Source organism: Harpia harpyja, chromosome 16 (assembly GCF_026419915.1).
Source record: "Harpia harpyja isolate bHarHar1 chromosome 16, bHarHar1 primary haplotype, whole genome shotgun sequence".
NCBI lineage: Eukaryota > Metazoa > Chordata > Aves > Accipitriformes > Accipitridae > Harpia > Harpia harpyja.
The window spans coordinates 20,903,446-20,921,405 of record NC_068955.1 but is presented as its reverse complement, the minus strand read 5'-3'; the positions used below and the strand labels follow the sequence as shown (position 1 = coordinate 20,921,405).

Below are 17,960 nucleotides of genomic sequence, written 5' to 3'. Positions count from 1 at the left end.
AGTAAGTGCCATTTCATTTGTCTTGCTTTTTAAGGGAGGGGACCCCTCTATCCTTACTGGTATTCCGTTGTGTTGGATCTGTAGTGTAGCAGCATTGTGAGACTTACTGTTTTGGTGTCTGTTACTGGTGGTTTATTTACTTGGGATTTCATTTTTACAGAAAAATGTTGTTTTGATACCTCTTGAAGGGCTTGTGAAGTTAGGTGTCTTTGCCATTTCTGTTCCCTGGGGAACATGGCCTTTTCAGAAGCGCTTATGCAGTTCTTGAGGATGACCTTAGTCTCCCTAAGTTAAAAGAGGCTAAAGCCATCTACTGAATCTCCTTTGCTTATGCTGCTGTAGGTAGTCCCCTATCTTACGGGTTATTATTAACCAGGCACTGAATAAGTGTAGAGTGTCCCCAAAAGTATTCTTTACACTCTTTAGAGTGTTGCTGCACACTAACATATTTCTTTTTTTTTAATGCTTCTATAGAGGGCAAATTCTGGGAAATGTAATAGTAAGTTGTGTGATAAACAATCATCATTAGGGGCTTAGAGTGTTTAAACTATGTGTAATGCTCTTAAAGAGAAACTCTGCAAAAGGGATATTTAACTGTTAGAAGAATTAGCCAGGTGAGCCCAGATACTTATAAGTGATTTTAGCAAGCATTAAATTTGGCTTCATTGGCAAGGATTTTATTTTCAGTGTGAAGACTGGAATCTCTAGATTGGTAAGGTTAATGTCTGGTTACTTTTTGACCAAGCACTTTTTAGGTACAACCAAGCTTAACCAAGAGTGATGTTTTCTGCAGAATCTGTGCTAAGGTAAAATAATCCAAAAAAGTAAAGTTGAATGGCATGCATTAAAGAGAGTTTTAAAAGGAAGTAATACAATTAAACTGTTTGAAGAGTTTCTTAATGAGTCTGTCTTGCCATTTTGCAGACTGTTTGTAACAAATTAAATGTTTTTTCTTTTTCCGTCAGCACCGATTGGTAGGCATTGTGCCTAGTTTCAAGGCTTTATTTCTCTCGTGCCTTGAAGTGCTTACAGTGTTCCTGATAAATATTAGCTGACTTCACTTCTAATCATCACAGAACCATGTGTATAGTGGGGGTCTTGAAGTTCCTAAATTCAGGTGTTTACTTGAAACGTGAGAGTTCTTATGTACATACTGTCCCTTTGTGCCGAATGTTTCTTTGAACGGGAAGCAGATGCACTCTGCGTGCATCCTAGCCTACCACTGGAGAAGCCTTGCTAGGAAGCCACGTGCACCCCCTGCTCTGTTTGAGCAATGTTGGTACTGGGGAAATCTGAATAATGACACCTGCCCTATTTAAAAAATAAAACCTTTTTCTAGGGTGCACCAGAAGCTGTTTCAGAATCAAGGTCTTAGTTCTATTTATTGACCTTGGATTGTTTTGCAACACCTAACTCAGTTTGTGATGCAATTTACAGTAAAGGATCTACAAGAGCTACTAAACTGTTTTATATGCATTGCTTTAAGCATAAGAAATCAATTCCAGTATTAAACTGCTAAAACATCAGGAAGTGGAGAACTGGAATTCTTCTACTTACCTTTTTAACTATGGGTAATATTGTAGCAGTATTGGACTTTTTCATGCAAAGTTCCATGCAAATCTAGTGTAAAGTGTCTGGTGGAGTTCTGCTTCAAGAATTACAATGTTTTTTTTTAAATTTTAGTGTTGAAGTTCAAGGAATCAAACACAACAGATATTTGTGTTTTAAGGAGGATTGACATCCTAATTCTGTTCTGTACAAATGCCAAGAGAGCCAAATCTGGCACAAGTATTAAATGTATGTTTTCACAACAGTTTACTTAAATGGAGGGGTCTTGTCAGGCACAGCTTATCTTAGTCTACCTATGATAAGTCCCACAGCAAAATCCTACCGGAACTACTTTGTCCTTACTGATGCTTCAGTGCTTATGTACATTGCTCTGATTTCTGGGATCATCCATCATTCATACAGTGTGAGGTTAATCTTTTCCAATTCTTTCTTTCCTATTAAACTGTGAGAGTGCTTCCATTCTTCTGTACTTACTGAATCATAAAAAATAGCTGGAGGTCTGTTGGCTCTCATGACTTGATATGTATTTTTGCTGCAAAGCTATAGTGAGACCTGAGTTCAGGTGTGCCTCCTAGAACAATGCAATTAAACTAGGTTGAAAGTACCCCATAGTCTGGGTGAAGGGATTTTGTATAGGGTAGGCTAAACAGAAAAGTGACAGCCCATGTTAATTCTGCAGTGAAGAAAAACTGAAATGCTTTTGCAGAAAAGCAAAGTTATTTTTCTGTATGCTTAACTTTCCAAGCAGATTTCGCACATGAATGGGGTTCTTGCTGTGATGTATGTAATTATGTAATGTCATGAAACCATTTGATTCAGATTTTGCAGTGCAGGAGCCAAAAGGGGAAATCCCCCCCCTCACCAAATATAGGGTGAGGTAAATCCTTGAAAGATGCATAAACTGCTTTTGATGTTGCTGTGGAAGCCACACAGGTGTGAGGTTTTGTTTTGTTTTGTTTTGTTTTTTTTCCTTGGTCTTTTTTGGTGGTAAATGAGATAGAGATTGGAACAGGAAAACAGAATTTAAACTAGTTCAATTAATTTTTCCCCTTGGAAACAAACTTCTGAACTCGTTCAAGAGTTGCCTTAGTTCTCAAGTTGCTTACAAAAAAAAGAGAAGATAACTTTATTGCAGCTTCTGCAATATCAGTACACCTTTTAGAATGGAATTTGCCAAATCTCTTAGAGGAGTGGACTGATAATCTGAAAAACAGGCAGTCACCTGCTTACGAATACATGTGTATAAAATAGTATTGCAAATATCCTGTAGTTAAAATCTAGCTGTATGTGTATGAAAAACTTCACACATCTGTACCTAACATATGCTACAATCTCTTTTCTACCTACTAAACAACTTTAAAATGAGTTGTCTTTCTTGTTACCTCCTTGAAAGACCTGGAAATGTAGGCCTTGTGCTGCTTTCTTCAGAGCCAACCAACCAGTTCAGTTATGGTTGGGGCAAGTCTGTTTTACAAAATAACCGAACAAACGCAAATGTATTTGAATATTTCAATAAGCAGAAAACCCAAAGATGAATAAAACATGACCCTTGTGCTCAGTGATGTTGTAACAGTATCCTATGCTAAATTAAATCCCAGGCTAACCTGTGCTTTGTGGATGTAGACAACCATTTCATTGAGCTGCCAGAAGACTTACCCCAGTTCCCAAATAAACTTGAGTTCATTCAGGAAATTTCGGAGATACTAATGGCTTTTGGAATTCCACCTGAGGGAAACCTTCACTGCAGTGAAAGTGCCTCCAAGATCAAGAGCCTCAGAGCATGTGACCTGGTTTCTGATAAAAGAAATGGGAACATAGCAGGATCACCTTTGAATTCCTATGAGCTGCTAAAGGAAAATGAGACTATTGCAAGACTCCAAGCACTTGTAAAAAGAACGGGTGTGAGTCTAGAAAAGGTAAGCTATGAAATTACCTGCACTCTCTCAGGACCTGCAGTAGCAGGTGGTCTGAAGTCAAAGTCCAACGACTCTGTCTTCACTAGAAAGAACTTTATGTTAATGTGTTCACAAACCTTGTTAACATCTGTAGAGACAAGGGCAAACTTGGGGGAGAGAGGGTATGGGGTTTAACCCCACAGCATCTAGGGAAACCTTTGGCTATCCTCCAAGTGTTTCTTTGCCAAGATAATGTGTTTAAAAATACACCTTGCCTTGTTTATTCTTGGTTTTAAGATTTATTCTAAATTTACAACATTTTCTTATGATTTACATGGCTAAAACTGACATCCAGATAATCCTGAAGTTAGAATCTAATCATGGTTTCTGTAAGTGTCTGTCTTTCTCATTGTGTGTAGAATATGTATAATTTTGCTTGTATATAATACGCTTCCCATAGGGATACTGTGATGCTTTTTTCTGGTTGATGTTGTAAAGTGCCTTAGTGTCCGATTCCCAGCAAGTGAATGTGCACAGTTTGTGGTGACTCTGGTTGGATTTTTTTTTTTTTTTTGACAGTCAGAATTGGGAAAAGAAGTTGTGGCCCTTTTTGCATAAAAGTTATTATGTGAAAGACCACTGTGGGCTTTTTGAGCCTTTGTGGAATGGAGTGAAGATTTTCTCAGCAAAGGTTTTATTTCTTGCATGTTTAAATTATCTTGACCAGTTCTTCATGGCTGAGTCTGATTCCTACCCATGTGACTGTAACTTGGGCTACAGGTGGTGCCAAACAGAGGCAGAAATTTTGTGACCTCCAATAGGTTGGGGAGGAGAACTGCTTTGTGGGGAGGAAGCTGCAGGGGGGTTAAAAGAAGCAGCAGCTGGTTAGTAGACAGGATTAGATGCTCAAATCAGCTGTGTTCCTCTCTCAGGTTTTTCTTTTGTGTTGTGTTCTTCTTGTTCAGGGGAAAATTGGTAAGAAGCTTTTGTTCTTTTGCTTGAATGGATTGGGAAGTGATGGGAAGAGTACAGGTCTTTTTAATTTCTTGTAAGTTTTTGCACATTCAGGCCTTACCTACTCTGTACTCTCTTCCATAGTAGTTAAAGTCCCATTTTACTAGCCTTTTTGTGATGATAGGAGTGTATAGGTTATAACTGTCAAAATTTTCTCAAATATGTAAATAAAAACCTGCTTAGTGCGAAATACCCAATTAATGAGGAATGTATAGATGCCAAGTGCTACTTATGAATGCAGTTAGAAGAAGTGGCTGAATAGCAGAGCTCTCTAGCAGAGAGCATGGCTGTAGGATGCTATTTATGTCTGGCCTTGGACTGCTATAACCAAGGTGCTTTAAGAAGCATGGGACAGCTGCAGCAACTGCATCGTTGTGCAGATGTAAGCTCTAGATATTATGTCTAATTATGTGTGGTGGTGCCTCTTACAATAATTAACAAAGGCAGGGGTAGCAAATGTACAAACTAGTGCATGAATGCTTGTGGCTTTGATTTTTTTTCTAGATACTCAATTCCTATCAAAACTAATATGAATTTAATATCTGAATCTCATATTGCTGTCTTCATAAATCTTAGCCCACATGTTAACTGAAAATACATTTTATTTCATTAAAGATTACTCTGGGCTGTGCAGTGATGAATTGTGCAATACGCTGCTAAGGACTTAGGTTACAGGAAACTGGCTACTAGACATGCACAGCTTCTTTTTACTGTGCATTTCTGTATTCATTTGAAAGCTGGTATGTGTTAAACTGTAACAGTACTAAGCTTGGGCTTGTATTACACCAGAGAGAAATATGTATTTGCCTAATATGCAGGGATAGTAAAAGCCCCTAAAAAGCCTATGCAGGTGATTAAAGGGTAAAAGAAAGTAAATTAAGTATATGGCATATATGGGCATGTATATGGTTGTTATCTATCCTTTTTTAATCTAAAGCATATCCAGTGCAACCAGTACTAAAGGAGGTTATAGTTTATTATTGAAATTAGAACTTTTATAGGCAAAGATTTCTTTCTAGATTTTTCTGATGTTGCTGTTTTATTACAGTGCTTGAAACTATAAGTAATTTTTTTTTATTGGAATGTTGACTTGAGAAGTAGCAGCTGAATGGCAGGTTAAGATCTTGTATACCTAGAATACCTGACAAAGCAACAATACAATTTTTTTGTGTGTTCCCTTACTTTTAGTTGGAGGTGCGAGAGGAAACCAGTAGCAAAAAGGATCTTAAAATTCAGTGTGATGAAGAAGAATTCAAGATTTACCAGCTGAACATTCAAATCCGTGAAGTTTTTGCCAATCGCTTTACACAAATGTTTGCAGATTATGAAGTATTTGTCATTCAACCCAGTCAGGACAAGGAATCTTGGTTTACAAACAGGGAACAGATGCAAAACTTTGATAAAGTAAGTTGTGGTAGGAAGATATGTCAATGTAAAAAGTAAAACGGTATTCAAACCTAAGACTTTGTTTATTGGGCCATAAAATGGAAAACAGTACTGTCAAATTTGTAACTTCTTCCTTAAATTTCAGTGTTCCCCAAAAGAGTCACATCTTGTATATTATGTGCAAAAATGTATACATATCCACACTTGGAGAGATGAAGATATTCTTTTAAGGATACTGTAGAAAAATACAGCTTGCTGGAGAAAAATAGCTTAGAAAGCCTCACTTTATGGCTAACATCTACATTAAGGTTAAATATTACTAGTGAAAATGATTTTTTTTTTTTTTTTAAACCAGAGGAATTGCTGAATATGTTAATGAATAAAGCCACGACCCCACATAACACTTGTGTACATGTGTACCAAATGTATTCCTAGCTCTTTTCTAAGGAAACACAAGACCCAGTTCTTAAAATTTTACTACTGTCTTCTTTATTGGAGACCGGATATTTGTCAGCAGGATAGTTCACGTGGGTGAAGATTATGTTGCAGCACTGCCTGCTAAAACGCTAATCTGATTCCCATCAAATCGTATGCAAAGGTTCTCATCAACTTCATAAGCTTTGAGCCCAGCCAGAAGTCCATAATATCGACACCTGTGGTACTGTCGTTGTGGTTTCCTGGGATTCTGTTGAAATTTTTAGAAAATTAAGGAAATGGTAAAATCACAGTTTGATAATTATTGTGCTTTATAGTAGGTGATTGTCATGGAGCTGAAGATTTCATATAGACTGCCTGTTTTGGAGATAGAATTGGTGTGTGTAATAAAACTAGGCTTTAAGTGGCACCAAAGCACTCTCATACATCCTTGATTAGAAAAATTCGTGGGTTTGGTGAATGTATCTCTCTCTGCAGACTCCCAAATGGTCTTATCTCTTCTTGTCTGTTAGGCATCTTTCTTGTCGGACCAGCCTGAACCTTACTTGCCTTTCCTCTCGAGATTCCTGGAGACCCAAATGTTTGCATCTTTTATTGACAATAAGATTATGTGCCATGATGAAGATGATAAAGACCCCGTTTTGAGAGTATTTGATTCTAGAGTGGATAAAATTAGGCTGCTAAATGTTAGGACGCCGACTCTGCGCACATCTATGTATCAAAAGTGTACAACCATTGATGAGGCTGGTAAGAGTAATAAGCCACTTTATTGACACTTAAGAAAATACAGCTAGTCAGTCCTGTTTGTTAGATACATTAGGTTAAAGTAAAGTAATGATTCATGCTTTGAAACCTCAAAAAATACAGATCAAAAAAGCTGAGGTGTAAAGCTTAAGTTGGGAACTAAATGTTATATAGGAAACTGAGATGTGAGATGAAATTCATGTAAAGTTTAATTGCGCTCAACTGTTTTCCTGCATGCTTTGTGTGAAAAATGTTTGAGCTTAAGAAGATAAACATTTTTCTCCTTTTGGTGGCAGTTTTTTGATGTTTAACACACTCTTGTACTAGTGTACCCGTTCGGGTCAATAAGAAACTTCCAACTCCTCTCCTAAATTTGAGATCTGCTTTTAGTTGAGGATGTGTGATTATAGATACATGTATGATTAAGACACCTTTAAAAAAAAAATTAACTTTCTTACTATTTCAGAGAAATCTATTGAATTAAGGCTAGCAAAAATAGATCACACTGCAGTCCACCCACACTTGCTGGACATGAAAATTGGACAAGGGAAATACGAGCTTGGATTTTTTCCCAAGCTTCAGTCTGATGTTTTATCCACTGGACCAGTAAGCAACAAGTGAGTAAGCTAGGACAACAGGTGCTGGATCTTGGCAAGATCTATAGAATGGTACTAAAGCACAGATACTAGAAAGCAAATTCAGTATTTCTTTTTTTTTTTTTTTTTTTTTTTAAGTTAGAACAAATCAGATTATGTGGGTGGGTTGTGTGTGGTGGGTTTTTTTTAACGTCTCTTTCTTTGTTGTTGTTTTTTTTTTTTTTTATTTAAGTCCAGACTTCCAGAAGCAAATTTACTTAAAGCCCTATTATGTTTGAGGTTATAGTTGATGTACTTTGAGTTACATAATTATTGTTGATATAAAAGCAGATGTCCTTATTGGATCTCAGTTAAGAGCTAGCAAATATTTTAGGATATCTTCTTATAAAAACTTTGAAGGAGCAGGAAAAAGGTGTAAATTGTAACTGGGTATCAGAATAGAAAAATACGAAGCAGGTGTATATGATCTAGTTTTCTGAAATCCTTTGGTTGCCCAATGTTGGATTCCTCTGCAGAAATTCTTTGTGTTTATTTGCAGCTGGACTTTGTCTGATGCAATTGATGTCAACATGTTCAATATACAATAAAATAGAAACTTACTTCCCCCCTTGCCACTGCCCTTCACCTAACTCTTGACATTTGCTTAATAATATTCCTCCATCTAGGTGGACAAAGAGAAATGCTCCTGCACAGTGGAGACGGAAGGACAGACAGAAGCAACACACAGAACACCTGCGTCTTGACAATGATCAGAGAGAGGTGAAAATTGTTGAACTATAGAGATCTGGGTTTTTTTTTTTTTCTTATTGTCTGACTAATGCTCTGTAACCTTTTTTGAAATGTCCAGACAGTTACTTGCAGTCCATCTCTGCTCTCCCTTATGTGTATTTAACACAAATGAAGTTCCTGGTCCTTAGCAGACCAAAAATACTTAGTTTGCTTATTCTAAAATTTACGCCATTTTTACGCCCTCTCAGGACAAAATTATTTCATCCCATGTATAGGAGAGTTCCCTGAAAACATCAGCACATGCTTTAAAGGAAAAAAAAAAAGTGGGGGGCTAGGGGGAAGGGGGGAATTAACAGGTTTTAGCCATCTATCTCCTGTCTCTAAATAACTTGGTCACCCTGTGCTTCTTTTGTATATTTGATGGAGGAAAGATAACCACCTCCAGAGAGTGATTAATTTCATCCTAAAATCAGAAGCATTGCCTTCTGGAGTTGCCTGTTTTTCTTCTGTAGACCATAAAAGAAGTCTTAAGGTGGCAAATTGACACACAATCTCATTCTAAGGTGGGAATGTGAACCCCACCCATGCTCTCAGGTATGTGTCTGTCTGTTTTTACACAGCACAGTCTGATGCTGATTTACCCACCTTCTGAACTGATAACTTCTCTCACGAGTGCTTCTACAGCTGACACAGTTATTCTTTGTGGTGAAGGGATTTTGAAAGATCTGGGTGATGTGAACTAATTACAGTGCAGTTTCTGATTCATATGATACAGACTGCAAACTGCTACACCGGGTATTGATTTATGGGTAATTCCAATAATAATCTGGTTTAAAATGTCAGAATTCATTTTTTTTGTTTAGTAACCCCAAAGCTTTACTTTTGTTTATATGTGTGTTGTTCATTGAAGACAATGTTCTCTTGGCTTGTTAAATATCTTCAGAAAAACTTCATTTGGAATTTTAAAGTAGTCTCGTGTCTGTTAGGATAGTGTTGTCAAAATCCACTATCTTTGTCTGTCCAGTTCATTCTTTTATGGTAGTGATGAGTTTAATTGCCTTTCCAGTGTACTCATTTCCAGAATTTTCTCATTGGTTTGTTAAAATTTTGTTGAAGTGTAATGTCATCTGTAGTCATGTAATAGAAGAATGTCTGCATATAAAAAAAAGGAGGAGTAGCTTCTGGCTTTGACATGTCCCATATGCTCAGATAACTCTAAAGTACTTTTTACTTAGAAGTAACAGAAGTGAAGAATAGTTGATTTGTAATCTCATTATTGCTTTTAACAATTATGATGTTTAGCACATGTAAACTTCTGGTAATTACAAAGGCAAAAATCTACCTCTAGTCTCTGGGGTTTTTTGTTTGTTTTGTTTTTTAACTGACTCTTCACAAGTTGATGTGAACTCCTATAGGAGTCATTCTGTCACACGAGGCAAATAATTTCTAAGGAATAAAAATTACAAATACATGCTCAGGTGAGGGTACCAACTGCTAGGTTAATCTCTGCTGGTGTTCCAGGGTTTTATGCTGTACCTTTTTGATTACATACTACTGATTGAACATTCACCCCCTCTCCCAGGTGAACCAGAGACTTTCCTATTAAGTGTGAAAGAATGGGGAGGGAGCCCTTCTGACATGAACACTGGGGATCAGGCTGAGCAGGAGGCAATGGTTTCAGTGCCATGTAGTGAGTTTTGGACATTGAAGCTTTGGGGCAGCCAACAAAAATCTGTGGAATTGAGACTTAGTGGCTTTTAACTTGCAAACATTTGTGCCCAGTGGAGGGCAGAGTTTACACCAATCCAGTGATTGAACACCATCTTTTCTTTTTTTCCTTTCAGATTCATTACTTATAAATTTATTTTTATGTTGAATGCTTGGGAGTTCTGCACTGTATTATGTCTTCACTATTCTCCTTTTCTGTTTTGCATGCTTGCTTTTATTACTTCATATGCGCTTACCACTTTCACTTTACATGGTCTGCTTGGCTTTTTGCTACCAACTTGTCCTGCCAGCACCTGGACTTTTCCATGTCAGAGCTTCAGTTGCAGTTATGTTTAGACTGGGACCAGCATGATTGGCCCTTCATACCTTCTATAAAATCTGTGTCAGACCGTTATCTGGTATGTCCAATGCACAATATGACTGTAATCATAGTTCTGGATAAAGATGCATAATTAAATGTATATATCATGGCTCTTTAGTGCAAGGCTGATGGAGAAGATGTGGTTTTATCTCTGTGCGTATCGTATTTGACATATTTGTCTAATCACTGACTTTTCAGTTGGTCATTATTTCAGTGTAAGCTAGAGAAGTTACCTATTAATCTTGAAATATGTACTAATCCTGAGTATCCTGTCAGTGCCTGTACAGGACTTTATCACTTATTCACAGTTAGCCATGCCCCAAATGATCTGTGATCACCTGGCTTTCAAAACATTTGTCATGTTATTCTTGTCTCTGAGGTGAAAACAATGGCAACTCCTTGATGGCAGAAAAGCTCTTTCAAGTATAGTGAGTTCAGGAAGCGATTTTGCTCAAAAATGCAGATGGTTCACAGCTGAGAGCTGTTAGTAGCATTTTGCAGCTGCTTCCTGAAAGACTGGGAGGGTGAATAAGAAACAGAAGATTTGCAGGAATGCGGGGCATAGCACAGATCTCGGATCCTGTCAAGTTCCAGGCAAAGTTTTCTTGCAGTACCTATGTAGACTAGTCTGCCATTTGAATAGTCTTGGTCTGGGTAATTATTACAAACTTTCATTTTATATGAAAGAATAACAAGGCAGTTCTTAGTGGTGGAGAGAGTAGTTGATTCTCTATGCATCTAAATACCCTTTTGTTTGGCAGTTTGTAATATGTTTTTGTTATTCAGCAGTGTGTGTTCTAATACTAGGTAGACAGCGTAAATGGGGATTTGACCTCCAGTGAAATAGTACCTTAAGTGTCTCAGCCCAATATAATAATGGACATAAAAAGGGGCCTTTTCTGAAAGAGGATGTGATCCCTTCCTCTTCATTGCACAGGGGTGGGTTATAAAGGTGAGATTACCCTTTTCTCTTGGCAAAGTAGTCTCACTTGCACTTTTATCTGTATTTGTCGATTTTCTACCCCAATACAGAAGTATATCCAAGAAGCCAGGAATCTGGGTAGCACTATTCGGCAGCCCAAACTGTCTAACCTCTCTCCATCGGTAATTGCACAAACAAACTGGAAGTTTGTAGAAGGCTTGTTGAAGGAATGCCGAAATAAGGTAATACAGAGAATAATTCTGTTCTCTTGCACCTCATATCCATCCTTTATGGACCATTTTGTGGCCAATATGTTTGAACCCCACTCTTCCGCCATCTGTTTCTGCTTTATCCCTATAAAGATTTTTGCATGGTAGTGAGAAATTCATAAAGAGATAACGTATTTAGAAATTCTGTAAGGAGTGGAAACGTTATCAAGCAGATTTATGATAAAGAATGCAAAATGAAAGAAAGAGGTTGAATATTCTGATGGGTCTTTATCATCCCACAGCCCATGTCTATAATAGCATATTTCAGTTATTGCTAATGAGACTATACTATTTCAACAAGAGTGAATATTCCAAAAGAGGAGGTTGTGGTGAAAATGCAGGAGCTTTTCTCATAACTAAAGGAAGCGGGTTAACAAATTTCTAAAACGTTAAGTTTTCAAGCGCTTAACAAAGAAATTTGGCATTAGTTTGTACACATGCTTCACCGGTATATATTTGACAGTATATTAATCTGAATTAAATGTTAATGTTTACACTAACACAGTAAAGAGAATAATTATCAAATAGACACATTTCTTGCCTTAAGTCAGTGGAGGTAATATAGGAATTGTATACAACTTTTCATAAAACCGTGTTTAATATGTGCATATACTTCTGATTTCACTTTAGTTTTCTGTATATATGAAACTGTCCAAATAATCCCCTTCACTTAATAGAGGCATATGACGGTGAAAATCCTTGAAGATAAACTTGGCTCTTTCTCTGTGGGAATGCAACTCCAGTGAATGTAGTGAGCCTGCTGTTAGCAGAGAGAGAAATTACCAGGGGAGGTGAGGAGGAGAAGAAGCTAGAGACTAACTCGGAGTTCTTCATCTCAGCTAAGACTGTTCATAGGTGCCTAAGGGAGTATTACTCATTTGAGAGCTACTCTAGAATAGCAACAAAGATGAAAAATGTGTAAGAGATGAGCAGAAGTGATTCCCTAGTCATTTTTCCCTCCAGGCAGCTATATGACGAATACATTGTGACTGGGAGACTGTACTTTAAGAGTTGGTGAGAGCTTTGTTGACCATTATGAAACTGTGCACGATTTAGGAGAATGTGGCTCATCAGGAAGCTCAAGAGATGCACTCCAGAATGGGTTCGATTTAAACGAAGATACCCTTCTGACAGAACGGAGTCTCACAGGAATGACGTATTCCCTGCTCCTTGGAAGTGCTTGTGCACGTTCACCTCCTCTGGGAGGAGGTGGACATGGCATGCTGCTCCCAGCCCAGCACTCGCTGGGCTTCAAAAACACCCAAGACCTATGTTGCAGGGCCTTGCTGCTAGGCCTCTAGCTTGTCAGCGTGGGGCCTGCTGTTCCCTTTGTTGGGGTTATTCTGTGGAAGCGTATGTGCCCCTTTGCAAGCCCCTTGTTAGAAAGACGGAAGAGGCTGTAAAGTGATCAACACTGGTGCTACCATGGCTTGAAAAACAGGGATAAAAAAACCGCAGTCCTGCACTAGCTTACAGGGATAAAAGAAACGCAGTCCTGCACTAGCTTCAGAAATACTACATACGCCCGGTTATTCTGCCAAATCTTTGCTATTATGTGCTTCCTTGTTGGTTGTTTAAAAAGTGTAAGGGATCTTGGAAGTTCCTGTGGAAGGAATTAACTCTCTTTTGCCTTGTCCTTTTTGAGACCAAGAGGATGTTGGTTGAAAAAATGGGTCGCGAAGCTGTGGAGCTAGGTCATGGTGAAGTGAATATCACTGGTGTAGAAGAGAATACCCTGATAGCCAGTCTGTGTGACCTCTTAGAAAGGATATGGAGCCATGGTCTGCAAGTCAAACAGGTGAGGAACAAACATTCCTGTATGTTGCAGAGTGCACTTTCCTAAAGTCATGTTGTGCTCTTCCTCTCTCCACTTCCAGAGGATACCTTTTGTGTATATATAGATGTGTTAAAATACTTGTGTGTGTCCCCAGCCTTTTTTATGTCAGTTACTGCCCCCTTGTCTGTCTCCACTCTTTGCTCTGGGGTATGTGCAAGTGCACACGTAGATGTGTTCCACAGATGACTTCTTGGAAGACTTTCTTTCCATTTAACCTGGGGCTTTTTTGTTTGTTTGTTTCATTTGTGGGTTTTGGTGTTTTTTTTAATAGGATGGTAAATAAAAATGTTTCTGTATTCTTAATACTTTCATTAATGAAATTGCATAGGCTATAAGGCAGCATATGTTAAAGGTGCTGTCAATGGGATATGGTATGGGGAATTTGTTTTCATGAAGGATAATTTAGTTTTTAAGAGTAAAACCCTTGCTATTTTGGTTCTTCCTGAATGTTGTAGGGATAGTTAAGTGACATTTACAAGATCACTAGTTAGAGGTGTTGTTTTTTGTATGAAATTAATAATTTTTTTGTCATGCTCTTCTGTTTGGAGTCACTTGGGGGACTAGATGGAGTTTGGAAGGCCTTTGTCCTTTCCTCCTCCTTTGTACAAAGGAATAGCAAGGACAGTAAGGATTATAACTTTTTTTTAAAAGACTGTGCAGAATAAATGTACATAATCCAGACAGCTGTAATTCAGTATCTCTGTTCCCAGCACCCAAGCGCAGGTGTTTAAATCTGCTCTCCTTCAAAATATATAGCAGTTCTCTATGTGAAGATTTATCATGTGATTCTCTCCCTTCCCTCTTGTATATCACTTAGGATAGAAGCTGTACTGCTTTCGTCTTAGAAGACAGAGCATCAGTATACTCTGCTTCAACTCAGATTTGGGCCTTTCAGACCACCAGACGGCCAACCCTACATAAGGTTAATGCTTTGGATTGATTGCAGATGTTGGCAAACAGTGCTGAATGGTGGAATAAATAGAGTGGTGGAATATAATAGAGGCCTGATGGAGAAAGTGCAGTGCATCTTGTATTATACTCCACAGTTTTAAAAAAAAAAAAAAAAAAAAAAAAGCACCACCAATTCTCTGATGTGCTCTGGCCTTTATTAAATATGCAAAAGCCTGCTGTTTCATACAACAATTTTATTTTATTTTTCAATAATAAGCCAAGGAAGACTCTTCTTTCTCAATTGACCATAGTAATGAGGATGGCTTTCCTTCCACCAATTCCTGCTTTTACCTTTTCCCCTGCTGATAAACGCTGATAGTCCTACATTAGCTACCTACAGATTCTTCCACACCTGGTGAATCCACACCTTCCTTTGCCCAGAGCAATGCAGGAGAGTTGTCGGATGTAGGGTCTGATGACTCAAGTAGTCTGAACTTTCAGGTGGCCTTGGTTATTCCCTTGCCTGTTCTCTGTCCCACTACTTTCCTTAGGCTGTCTTCCTTTCCCTTATAGATACAGCTTGCATCATCATTGCTATTTGGTGAAGTTAAAGGAGAGTACCATGATGGTAAAGGAAGTGGGCAGATACATACTGCATGAGTTCTTACATTCATCATGATTGTTGACATCTATTTGCTGCAGGATCCTTTGTTTGCCGCTTTATGTGATCTGTTGCAGTTCTCCTTGCCATGGCAGCTAGTTGCTGAACACTAGACTGTGTGTGCATGTGTGTGTTTATTGAGGGAAATGCCATTTTGGATCTAACTGTTCCCTGGTTGATATTTTTCATGCTTTCTTTTTATGTTTTTGAGACTTGCAATTTTGGCTTTCCATGATGGATCTGTCAGGTACACACATAAGGCATTGAGCTTCTCTGGACTTTTTTTATCTTCACCACTGAGTGCGTATTTTTAATAGATTTCTCTCAACAGATTTTACAGATGCTCTAGGCTTTATCTTCTGGAGGCATGCCACTTCTGCAATAATCCCTCATGGTCGTTAGTTCTTTATGTCAGCTGTAGTGAGCTATAGGATTGAAGTGTTTAGAGATTTTTAAAGATAGTTTTTAAAAAACATATTTCAGAGTTGAACCATAATTACTGTCCCTCTAGGAAGGCACTTGCATGATTTTAGATGACATTGATAGTGCTGAATTGACAACTGTTGCTTTACGGTTATGGTTTCTTTCTGCACAAAGTTGTAAATAAAAATATGGCTTTGTAATATGACTGCTTTTCTGAAATGCAGAATTGCTAAATCTTTACTGGGATTTCAAGTTAATTTAATAATTTAGGAAGATGATAAGTAATACTAATTAATTTCCTCTGTAAGTAATTCCAATTAATGTGCTGGAGAGCCCCTGTTCAATTACTGCTGCCTTTCTGTGGCTTTGCAAGCTTTTGGTTTGTCATGCAGAATATTTTAGGATGAAGCCAAGAATCTTTTTAGTTTGCCAGTGAAAGATTTCTTCACGCTCTGCTTAAGCCACCAGAAGTTTAAGAAAGCAACACAATGAGCAAGGTGCATCTTTTAACATCATTTGATGGATTTATCTTGGCCTAAATACTACATCCCAAATTTTAACTTTTAAGTTGGTTTTATAATGTGTAGAGCTGGAGTATTCTTGCTGATAAGCTTTCATTGTCCTGGTTGTGTTTTGGGTTGTCTTACTGTGTTTGTGATTATCCAAGTCCTCTGCCTGATGAAATTGAGGGGGATCTTTTGCAGTTCTGAAAATTGGCAGCATGTATCTGTAGCCCCGTACCCTGAAGGAAGCAGATGCAGAAGACTTGGTCTGGGTATAAGATGGTTTACTCAGGCTGGCTCTCCATCTCTTGTCATTTCACTGCTGGAGAGGCAAGGAAAGACAGACACATACTACAGGTTACGGCCTCAGAACTCCACTCCCACATAGAGTTTTACAAGCTTCTAAATGTTTTCTTTTCATGTTAATGAACTATGAGGAATGAAGTTCAATTGACTTTTTCCTGTTACCAGAATCATTAGATCCCAGTAGTTTGATCCTTGCTTTTCTTTCTCAACCTCTTTACAGCTCCCAAGCACCTCCAACTTGTGTCTTTTTTTTGTTTTTAACAATGACTTTATAGGGAGAAACATATTAAAGCAAGTTTTTGTTACGGCTGATACTTTCGGTGATGTTTTAAACTTTTTTTTTTTTTATTATTATTCAGCTGATAGTGATTTCTTTAACTAATTTTTTTTTTTTTTTATTTTAGGGAAAATCTGCTTTGTGGTCTCATCTGTTACACTACCTAGAAAACAGACAGAGAAAAACTACATCAGGCAGCTTCAGTACCTCAGGTAAGATTGGCTTCCACTGGAAGATGATGATTAAAAAACTATGAGTAAGAGCTGCCTGCAGATTTGCACCATGCAGAGTTTGTTTCCTTGGAAATATCCTTCACCCAGTATAACTGAATCAAGTATTTTAGCTGCTATAGAATTAATATGGACCTGGTTTATTGTCTCAATATATTTTGTGAAAAATAAACTTGTTTGAATTAAGCCTATTTGTTTGGGTTTGGTATCTGACTACTGCAATAGTCAGATACCAGAAATATCTAATATTTCAAAGATAGGCTTTAAAATGGATTGTTCCAATATACTGTCCTCCATGTGACACATAGTCACTGCATGACTGGCAAAGCATATTATGTTATTAATGGGGGTGGAAAACAAGTACAAGCATATAAAATTGTGCTGTACATCCTGAAGTTTTACATTCTCTCTTGAAAAACAACTGAACAGTAGGCTTATTGTTTAAAAGAAGATGACATTTAAAAAAGATACAAAAACCACTGAAGAAACATATTTTAATTTTTGTTATATCAAGTGTTGCAGTAAAAGTAATATTGCATATAAGATCCACTGATAATCTGTTTCTAAGGTTATTAATGTAATTTGTAAACACTACTTCTGGTGTCAGATGGGGGCATAGGACATAACTTTGGAGAGAGCAATGGGTTTGGGGGAGGTGGGGGTGCCTTTTTTTTTTTTTTTTTTTTTTTTTTTTTTAAGTTGCTGTAGGCAAAGAGCTGAGCATTACTAACATGCACAAGGTCCTGTAAGCAATCAAAAACAAAGGTTTGGAAAGTATTAAGGTCTCCTGAATGTCACTTGCTCCATAGTATTTTTGCATGTCAGACTGAAGTTACAGTCATTTTTATGCTTTCTAATTTGGGATTGAGGGCAGGGACTGTATGTAATATACAACTTGATTCTAGAGTGGAATTTGAAAGATAAGAGAAATAATACTGCTTAAAAAACCCAAAGTGTACTATTTTAAAAAGTAGTGGTGTTACAGGAGTGTGCACTGAGTAAAACATGTCCAACACTGTTTTCTGGTGTCAACAGTGCCAGTCAGTTTTACTACGTAGAAAGAAAATAGTGTAGTCTTTAGAAAATAATACTTGAGTAGTACATGTCTTAAGCCATTTGATGTCATACCAATTTCAGCTGAATCTAAGCTCATTAATGTGTTAATGCTCAGTATGTGCTGATCT

General features: G+C 37.7%; 1 protein-coding gene across 7 annotated transcripts in view; it reads left to right on the top strand.

Moving 5' to 3' along the window:
• DENND5A (DENN domain containing 5A) overlaps window positions 1-17,960 on the top strand; it is a 72,422-nt gene that overhangs the window by 36,457 nt on the left and 18,005 nt on the right. For 3 of the 7 annotated variants that reach the window (XM_052810755.1, XM_052810752.1, XM_052810751.1), the window contains 10 exons: window positions 3,168-3,485; window positions 5,667-5,882; window positions 6,812-7,046; window positions 7,510-7,660; window positions 8,305-8,398; window positions 10,387-10,494; window positions 11,490-11,621; window positions 13,294-13,446; window positions 14,303-14,407; window positions 16,674-16,758. In XM_052810755.1, the coding sequence (XP_052666715.1) occupies window positions 3,168-3,485; window positions 5,667-5,882; window positions 6,812-7,046; window positions 7,510-7,660; window positions 8,305-8,398; window positions 10,387-10,494; window positions 11,490-11,621; window positions 13,294-13,446; window positions 14,303-14,407; window positions 16,674-16,758 (1,597 nt within the window). The remainder of the gene's footprint in view (window positions 1-3,167; window positions 3,486-5,666; window positions 5,883-6,811; window positions 7,047-7,509; window positions 7,661-8,304; window positions 8,399-10,386; window positions 10,495-11,489; window positions 11,622-13,293; window positions 13,447-14,302; window positions 14,408-16,673; window positions 16,759-17,960) is intronic. The other 4 variants (XM_052810757.1, XM_052810756.1, XM_052810754.1 and 1 more) reach the window with 3 other exon arrangements.